The following is a 19447-nucleotide window of genomic DNA, read 5'->3' as shown; positions in this document are numbered from 1 at the left end:
CTCAAAAATATGTTCGTGCGCTAATGTTTGAACAAATTAAAACGTTTACTCAAAACAGAATTCTTCTTCCTCTGAATATAGATATTGTGCATAAAAATGCTATTTCTGACTTCATATCTTAAGAAATGACTAGGATTTAACTAGATTTACTAGAAATGTAGTAAAAGATGTATTATGGAAAGACAAGTCAGGGAGATTAGCAAAATTATATAAGATTTTTTAATCGAGAAAGACAGTGAAACTTAAAAAAATTAACTGGAATAAGGCTGTAAGAATCACCATTCACAACGAACTCTTTAACAGTATTTCCACAACCAAAGAACCATTTGAATATGACCCATTTTATCTTTCATATTATTGCGTAAGTGTATTTAATTGTTTGATCAAACAGGACTTTCATTACCACATGGAAACCCAACATTACTAACTTTAAGGTATCCAATTCTTGAACTGTAGATGTCAAAATCTTCAAAATCGAATTTGACCTGTATATTATGATCCACGACATTGTGTCCAAATTTCAAAATAGAACTTGATCAGTATTTAAGGGTCCATTACATTATATCTAGATTTGAAAAGATTTTGTCAACTAATACTTTAATGTGCATCCGTAAAATCAAAAGAAATACCAATCTGTAAGGTAATTAAAGAACACAAAATGGTAAGTTAACATATTTTTCACGGCTATTTATTTTTCATTTCTTAGAAAGAAAAGTGACTGCTGGAGGGTCTACTAGATTTAAATAAAAGGTATAAAAAGAAAAAAAAACTTGATGTTTGTTTCCTGGCTAAACACTTGTTTCTGAAATAACCTTTATCAAGTACTATCATCCCGAAGCGTTGACAGTGGTATAGAAATATGGTCATCCCTTGGCCTTATTTCATCCGCAGCTTTACCCTTGTCACTGTAGAACGTCCGTTGGGTTGTGCGGGATATAAAAATTCTCAGCCGCGTTTGGTCAAAATGTAACGTTAAATCTGAAGTCATTGTAAAAAGGTACCACTCGCTGTACACGTTCAGGACCCTTGTAACGTCTATCTAAGGGATCCGTTTGTGGTCGTATACAAGGATAGATTAAGTCGGTCCTGATCAAATACTAGTACACTATTTTTTCAGTGACCTTTAAATTTTTAATATATCATCCGATCGACACTCTATTGCAGGACATATTTTTTTGTAATAATTGAGAGTTTGCTCTCGTCCTGAATATGCATGAAATATTTGCCACTAGACATTAAACAAACGATAATCAATCAAGATTGTTAGAGATCAACAGTTTAGAAATCTTAATAATGAGTAGTTTGTGTTATAGAATAACAATATAGTCTTAGCAGTGTAGCAGAAACACCTCTAATGTCAGATTTGCCTGAAGAAGTCAACTTTCGTTGTATAACAACTTTTGTAATAACTGTTATAACTTTTCATGTCTAAGTTTCAGAAATAAGCCCAGATGTTTAGGAATGACGTTATTATTGCGCTGAGTAAACGTTCAGTTACAAAACGATTACAACATCATTAGGCGTCGTTTTCTTTTAATCAAAAAGTCGACAAAAAGACTTTCATACTGATAAGTCACTAGAACATAATAAGAGAATTCAATTACACAAATTGGTACCGTCATTTGTAACTTTGTTTTACTCTAGTGACTGTGGAATAGAAATATGGTCACTACAGGTCTTCTTACGACCGGTAGTAGAACCCTTGCTAAAGTGGGGGGTCCGTTTTGCTCTGCGGAATGTACGTGTACGAAGCCAAGTCCGGTCAAAATTGGGAAGTTAAATTCGATGCCACGAGTAGAAAGAATATCACGCTTTCTACACATTAAGAACGCTTGTAACAACACTTTGAGGGGTCCATTGGTTACCTCTACAATGCAAAATTTCTATCCTAATTCAACATACCCTCATTTTCCAGTGGCAGTCCCTGACTTCATCCCGGGCGGCCTCTATTACGGGACCTACCTATTGTATTTATTGATAATTTGTTCTCGTCTTGAACATGCATTTAATATTTGTCACTGGACTTTACATCAGTCAATCAATCTAATGTCAGATTTGCCTAAAGGAGTCACAACCTTAGTTTTTTTGTATTCTATCAATTGGAAATTAACTATTTGTATAATTCAAAAATCTGTACCGAACCATTTGCAACTGGGTGGTGTGTTATACTAGAACTGACAGTCAACCAGCACTGGTATGATTTCCGTCCTCAAAAGACATGTTTCTGGTGCTAAATCCTTTTTCATCAAAAGTGTTAGTCTTAAGGATGTTCGCTCCTCTTGTTTTTGATTTTTTGCCAGATATTCGGAATCCTCTGGTTTTATTCATGTAGTGCCATTAAAAATTTTGCCCGCTATCCCCTACTTTTCTTTTCATAATTTTATTACATATCGTTTAAAAAGCCATATTTGAAAATCTTATAAAACCCTTGTTTTTTTTTTTTTGAAAGAAAAAAGGTGCCAATGTTAAATTTATGAAAAATGTAGAGAGAATCATTTCCCGCCAAATTTTCAATGGCTTATATCTCGAAAACAAGCACACGGACCCTTCATTTTTTTCTGCTTTTTTAGTTCATTTATTTACATACTATCAATTTATAACACATGTACCAGTCTTTTAAAAAGCTTGTAATTTTGAAACAGAGTAGCGAACATCCTTAAATAAATTAGACCTAATAAATGAATTAGACTGGTAATATTTATCAAGAACAGAAACGATTTAAATAGCTCTAATACCTTTCTGGTTTGACTTTCATATAATTTTTTGATTTTTTACTATTTAATGTTACCTTTTCAAATTGATATCAAATTTTGAATGTACAAATGTTTGAAATTTTTGTCCAATTTTTCTTCGGAACTACAAATAAGTGCTTCCTGAAATATGCTATCAGGCTTTATGTGTATCTGCTGTAACATGTAATGAATTTTCAATTTACTTCCACTTCCTATTTATCGAATATTTAAAGCAAGCTCGGGGATATCATTAGTGATTAATAGCTCACAGTTCGACGTCTTTGATAACACAGGTATTAGTATTATTTTGCTTATTGAGTTTGTAACACATTAAACTATATATACTGTATAGTATGCTTTGATTTTACTAAAACAGAAACCGGTTTGGCTAGTTCGTCGGTAGTTTCCGTTAAATAATAATAAGAAAATTTAATTACAAAAATTGGTACCAATAATAAAAAATATTAATTACACACATTGGGACCATCTTTTGTATTTTTTTTCACTCTAGTGACTGTGGCATAGGAATATGGTCACTACAATTCTTCTTCCGACCGGCAGTAGAACCCTTGCTTAAGTGGGGCGTCCGTTTGGCTCTGCAGAATGTAAATGTACGAAGCCACGTTCGGTCAGATTGGGGATGTTAAATCCGATGCCACGCGTAAAAATAATGTCACGCTCTCTACACGTTGTAACAACTCTTTGAGGGGTCCAAAGGTTACCTGTACAAGGCAAAATTTCTATCCCTATACAATATAGCCTCATTTTCCAGTGGCAGTCTAAATGTTCCCCGTCCTTTATCCCGAACGGCCTGTTCCACAAGGCATACCAATTGTATTTATTGTTTATTTGCTCTCATCTTGAACATTTATGAAATATTTGTCACAAGACGTCAAGTTACCGACAATCAATCTATGAAAATAGGTTCACAATTGCAATTAGTATGCAATCTGCCTGTGTTTGTGTCGTTGTTCCGACTTATCGACAGATATATCAGGAAAAAGCATATCCATGTCTACTAAATAAAAAAGAAAATTAGTTCTTGAAATGAAAATAAATTAGTTTCATATCTGAACTCAAATCTAAATTATGATATTTTTTTTTATCATAACCGTTATCTTGTCCTCATTTATTCAGTTATCATTATCAATGAATGATACTTCTCATTCAATATCTAATTGTGTATGAGAAACAAAAATCTGTATGCAGCAGACCACCATTCAACAGTACAAGGGTTTGGTGTAAGCCTTTTAATACTTGTATGTGTTGTTTCTTGCGGCCCTAATTTTGGAAGACTTTCTTTGACCTACATTTTTAATTGACCCCTTGTTTTCGACTTATAAGTGTGTATTTCAATGATATCCTTTTGGTATCTTTCGCCACTTTTTAGGTATCGTCCTTATATTTGGATTTAAATTGAATTGTACCAGATTATATCAACCATCAGTCTAGATAACTTACGACATTACAGGATATGTAAATGAAACATATCTCCTGTTGTCTCTGTACGAACAACGCTAAATCAGTCGGCATAGAATTTTAAAAGTTTGCTTTACAATGAAAAGTTGATGAGATCACATGTACATGTACAGCTTTATGGTAAAATACCATCAATCATTTTTTTAATCCGAGAATGTACTTATTATAATCGTTAGTTTCCGAGTCCCGGAAAGTGTTAATCGCAATGAATAAGGAAAGCTAAAAAGTATGTTATATATTATGTTTAGAATAACTTTATCATCAATAACTACTATTTCTTTCTTTTAGTCTGTTGAAACTAAATTATAGTGATTTTTCTTCCAACGTAAAGTTGAGGATGCATAGACCACTTTTTAAAAAAAATATTTGACTGTAAAGTTAACATAAGTCCTTATATTATAATGATCATGACATGATAAGAATTGGAAAATATAACATCCCCCCAAACAAAATACTCAATCCACTCCGATTTTCAAACTTGGCTAAGGGCTGCTCCTTTTAAACACAAACAGTGCTCACCAAGACACTATTAAAACGGGATAAACACCAATAGAGGTAAATTGACATTTTCACTTAGTAAACATGTTAAATTTACCTGAAACCCTACCATAGTTATATAGTTTTCATTAAACTCTGATGAACTGTGGATGTTAAACCATGTACAATGTTGTTAAATTACCATTTTATTGTGATATTTAAGGGATTGAAGTCTCGAATAATTTTATACAAGCACATTTATATATTCATCTGTAGTTATCAATTTAACTGACATAGCCGGCGTTCCGCCAATTACCTTTTGTCAAAAATATTTATTTGCTGTATCTTCATTTATTAATCTTCGTAAATATACACTTACATGTATATGATACCATATCAAACACAAATATTACCTGTACACAAGTTGACAACTTATAATGGCGGATACACACGATGTTCCCCAAAAAGTACATAACGAAAGGTAAAATTTATTGATTAATACTTATAAATTATTCTGATGAAGGGCTTTCTTCTGTTCGTATTAAAATATGTTTATTTGACGTAAAAGAAATTCTGGCAACTATACAATAAGAAAAGTTTAAGATTTCAAAAAAGTTTATGCATGTATATGCATTTTGAGGAAGGTTTTGGTTTTTTTTAACAGTTATTGTATTTGTTACGGTTGAGATCTGGTTCAAAGTGGATTAAGACCACAAGGGTTGACTGAGGTATAGAAATATGGTAATTCCTTAGTTTTCGACCGGCAGTAAAACAATTGCCAAAGTAAGTTGCTTGATGAATAAGTTCGTAACCACGACCGATCGGAATAGTTATATGAAATTCAATGCCTCGTGTAGAGAGAGTGTCACGCTATCAGAAAGCTTAAATTATTTTAACAAATATTTGAGTGGTCTATAAAAGACCTGTTGCATTGCTTGATTTATATCTCTATCCAATGTATACTCATCTGCCAGCAGCGGTCCAAATTTCCTGCTCTCTTTCCAGTCGACAACTATTGACGAACCTATTGTTTTGTTTGTTAATTTTCTGTTCAGAACATGCCTGAAATATTTGCCATCGGACGGTAAGTAAATCACAGTCAATCAATAAAGTGGATTACTACAGCATATCCACGATTAAACATACTTTTTAATACAATTTATCCAAAGTTTTCATGTATCTTCACGGAAAAAACAGAAAACAATAAATATGTTTGTTAAACTATTTGCCAGATTATCTAAAAAAAAGGTTTCATATTATTAACGGAGTTGTCGGCTACATCTTTTTCCTACTTTCTATGATTTCCGTTATAAAATCTACGATTTGCATTAAAATTTCCAAAAGATTCAAATAACTGTATGAATAACCAATGAAATGTGTATGTCCACGGGAGGACAAACGTATGAAAAATCAATATTTGTCGTCTAGTTATGTTGGCAATAGTTATAACAAACATGTTAAAGACTAGTGAGTCAGACTGAATACGTCATGCCATCTGCTGATGCAGTTGCTGCTGGTCCTCCACTCCAGATCACACGAGTTCACTTCGGGTTTTTGGTTTGGTTTGTGTTTTTTTTTTTATTATTATTTTTTAGTATAGTGCTTTAGAGACTTTTGTTCGTCTTTATTTTTTTAGTCATGATTTTGTTGTATTCCCGCTTAGTATCTTGACTCCTATGTTCCGCCGAGAAACGTGTGTAGGTAAAACTATGCCATTTTTGTTCGACTTTTATGTCGTTGGTATTAAACACTAACCGCTCTCAGTAGCTCATACACCTAATACATGTAATATACATGTATATTGGTCTTTTTCAAGTTTGTTTGTGTTAATTTTTCAGCGTTATCGATTCCGATGTGGTGATTTATCCATTTACTCGACTAGGAGAGGAAACATTTCTTTCGGGTCCCCACATCACAGAACATGGTATAGAAAAGCTTTTGGAAACTGTTCGGACACTCGAAACAAAAGATACAGATATACTACTGTGTACAACTATGAAATCAGGTTTTTATTTCTGCCAATCCCAATAATAAATGATGTGCATCACGTACGACCAAAAAGATGTGTATCACGTACGACCCAAAATAAAATTTATAAATACGGTCTTATTTCTTTTGTTCCATTAAATTCTAATGATTTTTTTTTATAATATTGAACAGTGCATCAGCTTGGACATGCTTAGGCAAACAGTTATTTGAAAAGGGATATTTAATTAATAACTATACTTTTATAAAATCAATAAATGCTAATTACATAATAAAAGCTCTACAATTTTATTGTTAATGTCTTTAAAGTTATTCAAATTAATTTGATTGAACAATCAATCTTATATTATTCTTATCTTTTGAAAGACTTAAATGAAGATTAAATACATGGTTAAAAGTTCCCCATTTATTGCTTTTTACAGTAAACAAGACTTTCTTTCAAAAATTTTGTTTTTTATGTTTTTATGTTTTTTTTCTTATTTCATTTTTTCCTTTTTTTTTAAATTTTTTTACTCTATATTTTTTTTATATTTTTTATTTCATAATTTCTCAATTTTGGAGAAATGAAAAATGAGTGCATATTATGCACAACTGCGTACTTTACACGATTAATACGGTAAAATAATTAAATGCATGGACGTATGATAATTGAATAGGCGTATAAGAGATGATCGAACTTTCGTCATTTATATAAAGTACAACGCATCTGGTTTGTTGAATATATGCATTGGATACCGCTAACACTTCAAATTGGAAAAAGGTGCGTTCAATTCTTGAGGAAATCAAAATGTCTTACGATAGATGTTTTAATAATTATTAATGTGAGAAATTTCGGAATCTTTGAAAACTTAGCCAATATTTCAAGTAAAATACATTTTATTGTGTTCCGTGTTTATATATTTATTTTCAGATCAGCCCGGTTTTTGGTGGCGTTCGTTTTGTTTTTTATTTTCTATGTTGTGTTTATATACTTATCTGATTTGATGCGATGCCAATTCTAGATTATTAGTCGTTTTTATTTGAAAACATCACTTTGGTATCTTGAGACTCTCTTTAATATAGTTGCAATCTTATTATGATTATGATAGTATGGGTTAAAGTTATTGAAAAAAGTCTCACATTTATTCTACGAAAACCGAGATTGACTTTTTTGTACCATTGTACTCATGCCTCAAACAATTATTACAAATATATATGAATCGATCTCGTCTGCTGTTTTAATAATATCGAATGTTAGTTTTGTTTTAAATATGCAGCTTCGCTTTGATCACGCCAACACAGATAAAGAGTTCAACAAATATTTTTTACAGGAACACACTGGTGCCATGAGATATTGTCAATGTTACTCTCTCAGTCTCTAGAATATAACACAAAAGGTCCTTTACATCACATGTATTTGGACTTCATTGCATACTTCTTTGATAAGTTAGATGAAGTAGATAACCCTAGACTATTCACAACTCATTTGCCTTTTCATCACATACCAATTCATCATGTGAGAAATGGATACAAAATTATATATCTCAATCGAAATCCGAAAGATAGATGGGTTTCTAACTACACATTTCTTCATGGAAAGCTTGGAGTTCCTGATTGGACATGGGATGAATTCTTTGATAATATAATCCTTAAAGGTACATATATCACACTTATTTTGTAGTCTTGAATTGAGCATTACAATGATGGAACTTGTAAACCACACTTGTCGTCTATAGTTAATCATAACAATAATTGAGAATGACAGAATTGCAGCATTGTACTTGAAATCACCGATATTTTATATAAGGATGTTGTGATTTGTGTCAGCATGAAGTGTCAAGTGCCTTTGACCACTCTACACACTATAGAAAAATCAGAAGATATGGTATGATTGCCAATAAGAAAACTTTCCGCCTAAGTTGAAATAATGAATATAAAAGCTCTCATATGTGACCTTACGGTATTCAACAATGAGAAAAAGCGATACCGTATATTCACATATAAAAGGCCTAAACATATAAATGTGAAACAATTCACACGAATAAAACTAACAGCCTAATTTGTACAATGTAATCTACGAAAAACATTATTAAAGATATGTACAAACGACAACCTAGTCTATTCTTTACTTTCAATTTAATAACTGAAAAATTGTGTAAATTCTACATAAACTAAAGTTCACTTACAACTTTCTTAGGCATAGTGGACCTTAAATGGTGTAAGCCTTCAGTTTCTATGTGTTTAAGTTTAAAACTTTATTCCGGTAAAAATAACAATGGGCCTATTTAAAGAAATGTTCATATATTGAAATTCAAACGTTGGGTCAAAATTGAATCTTTAACAAACTCAACCTTTGGTGTCCGTTTCTATATACCACTATTTTAGGGACTTTCTTATTCAACTTTCAAGTTACTTTAACCTCTTTATTCATATTTTCGACGCTCATGTAAGGTAAAGCTTGAACATGAAAGGTAGTTCCCGAGGAGGATGTTGGATAGATAAGTATATGTATATGTTTTGGCAAATGGAAAAGGGATCAAAAGTTAGCGTAATTATGTAAAAAAAAACAAATTCGTTTTTGTGACATGTCATGAGCAAATGAAATCAAATGAATGATCTGATGTTTATTGTTGCAGGATTAGAAGTTATCTGATTCAGGTCACACATATGATAGCTGTAAACATGAATATTTATTTTGATACTATATTTGGAATACTTTAAAAACTGATTGACCAATGATCTGTTAAACGCTTTGCATGTCGTCGTAGTCTAGAAATGTATTGACTAGAGGGGATATAAAATGTACAAAGTTTTGTAAAGGATTACAGTCGTACCAAATTACTAAACGATTACTAGTCGACCCACAAGGGTCCTATGTTTTTGTATCTTCTGAAAAGTCTTTGATAATTGAACTATGTTTTTAAAACACAGTTTTTAAATATCTTTTGTTTCCTAGTCGTGATTTTTTTGGGGCTTAAACCTCTATCCATATCTGAATTAAAATCAGCTTTTAAGAAGCTCTCTGATCAAAATCCGAGTTCTTAATTTGAATCATGAAAACATACAATGAGTATTGAGTAAATCGAATGTGTTCTCCAAATTTTAAACGCATAACTGAAGCACAATTCATCAGTTACACATTTAAATATGTTTAAGTTAATTAATAATTTTAAATTATATATTCTGAATTAATTTCTTTTCAGACGACTTACAAGGAGGTTGGTTCAACTATACAAGGGTATTCGAAAAGGCGGCACAAACTAAAACTGCAAATATACTACCAGTCAAATATGAAGATTTGAAATTAGTAAGTGTTCAAACAACTATATTTACATAATTTTACGTATAAAACTAGAAAAGTCAAATTACTAATTTTCAGTTAGTCATACACAGTTTATTTACAGGTGCACAAGTTGACATTTTTTTCTTCTCCCGAAAAATTTTTGAGGTGGTGATATTTTCTAAAATGTACTTCGTTCATAGCTTCTCCACTCCAATAAAATGACAGTAAGAAGCATTCAGTTCTGTTATAAAAATTAATAGCTGCTTGTATTAAATCAATTAGCATCCACACATGGACTTACAGTACCTAAAACATAGATATATCTCCTAGAAGTCATCATGGGGCCTTCAAGCTCATTTATCATTTAAGTTTGTAAATCACTAGTATTCGTAAACCAATCTATGAAAGATAACGGACCTAAACAAATTGTCGTTTGCGACATCTTAACTAATGTGATCGCCTTTTTTGTTGCATACACGAACAAATGTAAATAATTAATACATGCAAATAATACCTTTTCTTGATTTAAGGATGTTCGCTCCTCTTTGTTTTTTTAATATTTGCATATATTCGGAATCCTTTGGTTTTATCAATGAAGTGTAATGAAAATTTTGCCCAAAAACCACTCCTTGTTTTATTACATATTGTTTAAAAAGCCATATTTATAATCTCATAAAATCCTTGTTATTTTTAATAGCTTTTTGAAAAAAAACGGTGCCAATGTTAAATTTATGAAAAGTAAAGAGATACATGTAATCATTTCCTGCCAATTTTACGATGGCTTATATCTCGAAAACAAGCACACGGACCTTTCAATTTTTTTTTTCTGCTTTTTTAGTTCCTTTGTTCATATACTTCCAACTTAGAACAGTCTTTTAAAAAGCTTGTTATTTTGAAATAAAGTTTCAAACATTCGTAATTGAAACTCGTATAACCTGAAGCTAATTTTTCTATTTTCTGTTCGTATAACAAAATATTTAGGCAACATAAGCATTTTGTTGTAGATGCGTTGTGTTCGTGTATATAATCATATGTTGATGTTTAATTTTCCCATCTGTACATTATTCCTTTTTTAAAACAAGTGCTATCTTTAAAAAAAAAAACTGATGTATTCAGATGTGAACATTTAGTTTTAAACAAATCATGAATGCTTACCGCTTATTTTTTTTTTCAATTTAAGATAATTTACAAATTATTTGACGTCTAAAGCCTGACCATTCTGAAAGTTGTAAATATGCGCTTTTCGCTAGAGAATAAGATTTATATACTGGTACTTAACTAAAGGTATATATATACATATATATTCAAATACGTTTTGTTAAAATATACTTTTTCACTTTTTTGGTCTTTTGGAAACATAAGTTGTTCGACCTGCTAGTCAAATGCGTTTTGTTAAAATAAACTTTTTCATTTTTTTGGTCTTTTGGAAAATGTTGTTTGTGCTGTATTTAGACCCCTCTAACAAGAAATTTGTTTTGCATGCACACGAATAAAAATTGCGGTTTTTATCCAACGCAATCATTGGGTTGAACGTTGTTTTCAATTTAGATTTCTTTATTTTTTCGTTTGGGCTTGTATTATATTTGCCTTCGGGTTTATATGATCCGTTCATCCTATTTCGACTCTTTCAAAAATCAAGAGCCTATCCTAAATTGAAGTAAACTATATGGTCTTCCAAATACCGTTTCGATTCCTAACACCACTGAAGAGACCCCTCTGAATAGGTTTGAACGTTGTTTTCAATTTAGACTTGCATAGAAGTCTAAAATGAAAACAACGTTTTACCCTATGAGATGGTATACCGCAAGCACGAGGTGCAAAAATTTGTACACCATATCCGGATTTCGACAATTAATGTCTCTTCAGTAATGTTAGGAATCGAAACGGTATTTGGAAGGCCATATGATTTACCTCTTGATTTTTGAAAGAGTCAAAATAGGATGAACGGATCATATAAACCCGAAGGCAAATATAATACAAGCCCAAACGAAAAAAAATAAAGAAATCTAAATTGAAAACAACGTTCAACCGCAATTTTTATACGTGTGCATGCAAAACAAATTTCTTGGTAGAGGGGTCTAAATACAGCACAAACAACATTTTCCAAAAGACCAAAAAAATGAAAAAGTATATTTAACAGAACGCATTTGACTAGCAAGTCGAACAACTGATGTTCTTATATATATATTAAGCTTTTTATACACAAAAATATCTTTGAATCGACATAGTCTCTTATATGCATATTGGCCGTTCTCTATTGTAGAAATATATTCGGTTACATTGCAAGTGGTATCATTTTTTTTACGATAAATACCATCATAAACATACATTTTGTATCTGTTCATCACTTCTAGATAATGATACTCTTATTAAAATGTCTACATCCCTCTGTTTCAGCATCCGTTCTCAACGATTAAAAAAATAGCCAAGTTTCTAAATGTGTCGCACACTGACGATTTCATTAGAGAGATAATAGAGAAGTGCAGTTTTGATAATATCAAAAAGCACAAGTATGATTCCTCAAGAATAATTGATCCCAAACATGAATCAACTTTATTCCGAAAAGGTAATTGTATACCAATAGATAAGGTGACTTCTTATATGTCTACTGGTTCTTTGTATTGGGTTACTGTCCTTCTCATTCAGGTCTCTATTTCTCAAATGGTACCTTTGTCTTATGCAGAACTCATAATGGATTAAGTTAGTTGATTTATTTAAAAGGGGAACATTTTATAAACAAAATTTAAAGGTGATTTGAATTTTAAACGTGAATGATGATTACTGACCTAAAGTTGCTGTAAGGTTATAATGATATAGGTTTTGTGTTAAATATTTTGAAACTACTCAATTGTGTCCAGCTCGAGTAACATTTCTGAATAAGCGTAGATAAGTTCCAAGTTCAACAAATTCCAAATAACCAAAAACAATGTTGTGCTATTTTCCGTTGTAAATTCGTACTCCGCAGGAATATTCACTTGTTTATATGAACAGATTTTAGTGCTTTTTCAGAAAAGATTTACACGGTCAAGTAATGTTATGGATAATATGTGCTTCAATATCATGAGGAAACAACCCCAAGGGTGGCTGGGGATTAAAAAAATTCAGTAAAACCCTCGGTAAAGTGGGAGTCCATTTGGCTGTGCGGTAGTTCGCAGCAAAGTCCGGTCAGATAGGGAACGTTCAATCTAATGCCTCGTGTGGAGAAGTGCCAGGCTATGTGCACGTTAAAAACCATTGCAACAACTCTTTGAGAGGTACGTAGGTGGCCTGTTACAAGACGTAATTTCTCTTTTTCTAGTGGTAGTCCGAATTTCTCCGACCTTCATCTCGAACGGCCTCTTTTACAGGACCTACCTATTTAATATGTTTAACTTGTTCTCGTCCTAACCGTGCAAAAAATATTTTCCACTGGCCGTTAGGCAAACAACAATCTATTAATCACTATACTCCGAGATTTTGCGATTGAAAGATAGCATAAATTTAATTGTTCTACAAATTATGACAAACATGGTATATCTTGAAGCAATAGTATGATGATGGCATGCGCGTTCAGAAAAAGTATTTACATGAGAGAAGTTGCTCAAATATCGTGGTAAATTATTAAGTTGGTACTTGCATATGCCATGTAAATGTTTTATCTGCTGGTCTAACAAGTAATAAAAAATTTACCTAAATCTATCATTTAAATTATTTATCAATACACATTTATTGCGACATCATTGACCCCATAGAATACCTCGTTTTATTGTTTTGTGTTTCCTTGAATTTAAAGAAAAGGCAGTTAACGTTAATCTTTATAATACAAGTTCTTTCAATAGAAAAGAATAGGATAAATAAAGCCCTTGTTTTACCTCGTACTTAAAAAAAAAAGTAAATTATCAAAAATACCGAACTATAAGGAAAATTTACAACGGAAAGTCCCTCATAAAATAGTTAAATCAAAAGCTCAAACAAATCAAACGAATGGGAAACAACTGTCATATTCCTGACTTGAATGTACAGGCATTTCCTAATGAAAACAAAAAATGCCGGATAAAACCTTAATCTCAAAGGTTGAGTAAAGGGAGATTGGAGCATAAATGTTCTTTACACTTAGAATAATAACCGTTCTAGAAAAGTTGTTTATTTAATGTTCTGGTAATTATATACATTTATACACAATATATGTATTTCAAAATACAAATTAGATTTTTAATAGTATACTCTAGAACACCAGTCAAAGCAACAACACAATTTTCTGAGATGACATGCGATGTTTTGCCTTTCTGTATTAATACTCAAGTTCCTTTGATTAAATGAAAGAAGGAAGTGACGTTCTATTCCAGAAAAAAAAAATTTTTTTTGTTTTTTATCGCCATACAAATCTTATTGAAAATATTGCCACAAAATTGAAAGATTTAACTTGTTAAAGAATGTTCGCTACTCTGTTTAAAAAATTACAAGATTCCTAAAATTGATCGTCAAAATATAACGGAACTAAAAAAAGCAGAAAAAAATACAAGATTTGTGTCCCTTATTTTAAAATATAAGCCGTTGAAAATTTGGCGGGAAATTATTCTTTTTAGATTTTTAAAAAACTTGGTCAGTTTTTGTCTTTCAAAAACCTGAAAAAAAAACAGATTTTATAAGATTTTCAAAAATGTCTTTTTAAACTATATGTTTAAAAAAAAATGAAAAGGATAAAAGAGTTTAGCGGGCAAATTCATTTTTTAGTCACCTCATGGATAAATAAACATTTAACTAATTTAAGGATATTCACTACTCTGTCTCCAAACTAAAACGATTTTCAAAAAATGGCTTTAAAAACTATATGATATAAAAAATAAAAAAAAATGAAAGGACTAGTAGAGTTAATCGGGCAAATGTATTTGGATAAAACCAGAGGATTTAAAATATCTGACAGAAAGTCAAAACAAGACTAGCGAACATCCTTAACTCACTATTTACTTTTTTTTTTTTACCTTTTTCTTAATATAACACTCTTCAATAACCTAGCCATTTAAATCAATATCCGATCATGTTAAAATTAGTTTGTAATATAATGTTTACTTTTATCGTTTAAGGTGTTATAGGGGACTGGAAGAACTGGTTTACTGTAGCACAAAATGAAAAATTTGATGAAATATACAATGAAGAAATGAAGAACTGTAATGTTGACTTTATCTATGAATATAAATAATGGAATTGTTTATCAATATTTTTCTGTTTCTTTTATCGTATTGAATATTGGTTTAAAACCAACCTTTCTTTCATATGTAATTGCTAATTAGATTAAGCTATCAATTTGTTTAGTATATAGGATAGTTACGTGGTTTGTTGTTGAAAGAACTATATTGGTGTAGTTTTTTTTTTTTCAAATGCAATTAATTTTTGAATCAAATTACAAATATTAAGAGTAACAAATTTTAATGAAATCTCAAATTATATTCGTTATCAATTAAACAAGTAACATGTGAACATACTCAATTTATTTATCATATAACAAATAACATGTATATATCGTATATTACGTGACAATAGTATAGTTATGTTTGTTACACCATGGACTTAACAACAGGCTATCAGCTGATTACGTCTTGTGAAGATCAGCTGTCTAATGTAATCAGAGATTGACATATTTAACCATGACCGTTATTTTGATTAAGCAGAATCAGAGTGAACCTTGCTCGATGCAAGCTAGATAATAACATTGTTTACTGTAACAATTTGTAGCATATAGGCTAAATTGGGTAAAACTGTCTGCAACATAATATTTCTTCGTTTTTCAAATAGAATAAATTACAATACTTACATTATATATTGTATCTGACTTTTTAATATGCTATAATTTGTGTTGGAACTTCGACCTGCTGAACTATATAGAATAAAGTTTTATTACATACCTTATCCAAAAGATTTAACAATATCAAAAAATAAAAAAAAGTCACTAATCTACTTTTATATTTTTTGTTCGTATTAAAAAAGGATTTTAGAATATGCTTTTTTTTTTAAAGAAATGCCTTTTAAAATGTCCAAAAAGTAAAGAGAAAGGACTGAAATCTAAATCCAAGTATTATTACACAGCATAAATTACCTTATATAATACCTTTCCCTTTCCAGACCAATTGTATAAAAACTTGTAATCAACGTGCGGTCGCCGATTCTCTTGAATTTAAGAGTCATAACCTTTATAAGCTCATAAATACATAAATTATTTACTTCCTAAATTTGTCATTAAATCATTTTTTTTCCACACAAAACGCCAATTTTTGAAAAAAAATATCCAAATTCGGAGACCGTTATCGGTCCGTGCGTTATACGCATTTGCACATGCTCAGTCAACGTACTGCCGGCGAAATTGAAACACTTTTTATTTCAACACTTGCCCAATGGTACCTCAATTTCGCGGACATCTTCTAGTACAAAATAAAAGCAAGCGACGACTACGATTAGCATAACACGATAAAGCTAGATAAAATGACAGCATTTATTCTTATATTAACAGATTATCAATTGAACTATATATATTGCTTTTAATATTTAAAATCTTAAAGTAAATTTCACACAATACTGCAACAGACGTTGTGCAGTTTAATATCATGTGAAATTAGGTATACGTCCTATAGGTTATAAATATATATCAAAGTAGATAGTGGCATCTTTATTAAATTTTTCGGTTTTATGTTGTCGTAATGTGTTGAGCTATTGGCCAATGACATCGCACTTAATATGTGGTTTGTCCTATGTCAAAACATGAATATGGACTTAAGGTAACATGTTTTTGAAACCGAAATATTGATACAAAAACAGCTTTCATATAGTTCATGTTTTTTCACCTCATTGACGAATATTTTACAAGTAAATACAAACTAGTATTCTGGTACAATCAATTAGATCTAAATGAGTCACCCTTTGCAATACAAATTTACTTAAATGCAACTTTTTTTCATTTTAAATGCAATTTATTCTAAAAATCGAACTTTTTAGTTGTTTTTTTATATTACTTCCGAAAAATATCATGGCTTTGTATTATTTATAGATTAACTCGTCCGAGATTCCAAGTTTAGAAATATTCAGAAAGTGACCAAGCAGCACATAATTTCACGAATACAAGTAGAACGATTTCTTTTTATACGCATTCCAAACTGTTTTGATGCAATGTCATTGACAATATCTTGACAGACAGATGAGGGAACTTATAAGACTTTTCATACCTGTGACTTTATCGATTTTAATTTGACTGGAAAATCACGGGTATTCATCATGTGTTTATTTCAATCATTGTAATAATTATTCATAGTAATACACACCCTATAAATTCATCTATGTGATGTACTTTTTTAATCTTTATTGTAAATTAACGTACGATTTGAAAGTAGTGTTAGGTCATATAACTGTGTATAGTATAGTGAATGAATAGAACATTACAAACACATCCTTATATCTCAAATGTTTTCAATGATATAGAAAAAAACAGAACCCTCATTAGTTTCATGTTATCGAAGAATTTTGATTTACACAAAACGATTTATGATTGCCATCCATCAGAACCATTGATACACAACAATTGCATTAGAATTTCACTTTAATTGAAAAATATAACTCACATTTTGCATCTAAAAATCTTCTTTATATTTACATTTCCTAGCGGAGAAAAAGCCAGAAGACGGGCGATGTATAAGTTTGACATCGCATGCATACATATGACGTCAGCCAGTTTGTGTGCTAAAGAAGATACCATCATTTCGCGGAATTTTCGTTCTATGAACATTTTACATCGAAATAATGACTTCATTAAAATAATTTGTTAATTTTTCATTAAAATCGAGATAACTGTATTGTATTTGAAGTTTGCCGACGTCTATCAGTAGTTTAACTGACGCATCGCTAAACATCGCTAGGTAAACTCAATTTGCGACAATAAAACAACAAATTGCGGTCAGCAAAGCTTTGGATACAATACAGTTTCTCTTAATTCGTCCTTGATATGGAGAGCTTATCCCCAACCCGTAAAAATAAAGAATAAAACAACTTGCAAGACTTTGGATATAACTTTGTATATTTCAGAGAAAAAAATTATAAAGGTGCTATCTTTCTTTTGTTTCAGTCAATATTTTATACTGTATTTAATTTAATTTTAAATATTTGAAGCACAAAACATAATCTCCTTGTGTCAAAATAGATTTTAAATTACGGTAATTTCGAAATTAAGGTTTGCTAAACAGTAATAGCTAATAATTTCAAATATCTTAGAATTTGAGCATATCAATATCGTATATAGTGTTGTATTTAATATTGCTTCAAATATTGTCAATGTCAAATACAAATGATGAGGTAAAGAAGCTATTATTCGGCTCCTGAATTTGCAAAATTAGTAACACTGTTCAAGCCTTTAAAACGTATTCAAAAACGTATTTTAACTTTATTGATAGTGAAAAGGTTAATATAATATAAACACTTAAAAGCAAAAAAATGTCACTGGTAATGTCACTGTCCTCAAAGATGTCTACGGAATAGAAATTGGTCACTTTAAACATTTATATGACCGGCAGTAAAACCCTAATTAAAGTTGGGCTTCCAATTGGCTGTGTGAGACGAACAAGCGGCAATGACGTCAGAATATGAACGTTAAATTCGATGTAGAGATGGTGTGAAACGATCTTTGTACGATGAGAAACTCTTTGAGGTTGCCTGTTACAATGCAAAATGTCTGTCTCTATCAAACATATCCTCATTTGCCAGTGGCAGTCCACATTTCCCCGACGTACGTCCGAGAGGCCTCTGTAACAGGACTATCCTATTGTATTTCTTATCAATGTGTTTTGATCCTGAATATATATGAAATGTTTACCACTGAATATTTTAGTGCTTAAATATGTAAATATCAGCAACAGACTTAAATACAAATATTATACATATGTGTACATGTACATTACATACATGGAGTAGTGGAAGATGTATCAAAACAGATAATTGAATCCTACCACGAAGTATAATATAACTCTACACTTCGTAAAACTTCTATTTACTTTTTGGTTAATTTGAACTTGTGTAAAATATTTACCCCATGTTCAGAAAAGGGAACGGGGATTAAGATTGTCGCTGAAAAAAGTGTGTATTGAATATTTAGAGAGATTTCAGTAATTCATTAATATGACACCTTCATGAATGCATACGTATAGATCAATTGCAGATATTTTGACACTGTTTAAAAAAAAAAATACAGTCCAGCTATCGCTGGGTAAGGAAGAATTATCACAATTAATAGAATGAATTATTGCAGTAGACATTTTTTGCTTACTGTTATTCGTTCATTGTTTTGTACATAAATCTGGATATTTGATATGTTTTATATTTGTCATTTCGGTGTATTTTATAACGTACTTTTCGTTGTTGGTTGTTACTCATTATTATAGGCCGTACAATGACCTTTAGTTTTTATATTTATTGCCAGGTTGGTCTCTGGTGGAGAGTTGTCTCATTCTTTATGAAACTGTTTGTTTAACGCGAGGTAAGCGGCTTCATTAGTAGG

The 19447-nt window shown here is 31.0% G+C and overlaps 1 protein-coding gene across 1 annotated transcript; it reads left to right on the top strand.

Moving 5' to 3' along the window:
* Positions 1-5107: 5107 nt before the first annotated feature.
* Positions 5108-17594, top strand: LOC127706003 (sulfotransferase 1C2-like). Its single transcript, XM_052210397.1, has 6 exons — positions 5108-5169; positions 6527-6693; positions 7985-8308; positions 9857-9960; positions 12334-12502; positions 15000-17594. The coding sequence occupies exons 1-6, from the start codon at positions 5126-5128 to the stop codon at positions 15113-15115; spliced, it is 924 nt and encodes a 307-aa protein (XP_052066357.1). The 5' UTR covers positions 5108-5125; the 3' UTR covers positions 15116-17594.
* The last annotated feature ends 1853 nt before the right edge of the window (positions 17595-19447 follow it).

This window comes from Mytilus californianus, unplaced genomic scaffold, assembly GCF_021869535.1.
Source record: "Mytilus californianus isolate M0D057914Y unplaced genomic scaffold, xbMytCali1.0.p SCAF_6, whole genome shotgun sequence".
NCBI lineage: Eukaryota > Metazoa > Mollusca > Bivalvia > Mytilida > Mytilidae > Mytilus > Mytilus californianus.
The sequence above is the reverse complement of the archived record's forward strand: the minus strand, read 5'-3'. Positions and strand labels throughout refer to the sequence as shown.

Bases quoted from the DNA above. Each gene is read 5' to 3' on its own strand.
- LOC127706003 (XM_052210397.1), top strand. From the start codon at position 5,126: ATGGCGGATACACACGATGTTCCCCAAAAAGTACATAACGAAAG. The intron at 6,694-7,984 runs GTTTTTATTTCT...TATTTTTTACAG, and splicing joins GTGTACAACTATGAAATCAG to GAACACACTGGTGCCATGAG. The intron at 12,503-14,999 runs GTAATTGTATAC...TTATCGTTTAAG, and splicing joins ATCAACTTTATTCCGAAAAG to GTGTTATAGGGGACTGGAAG.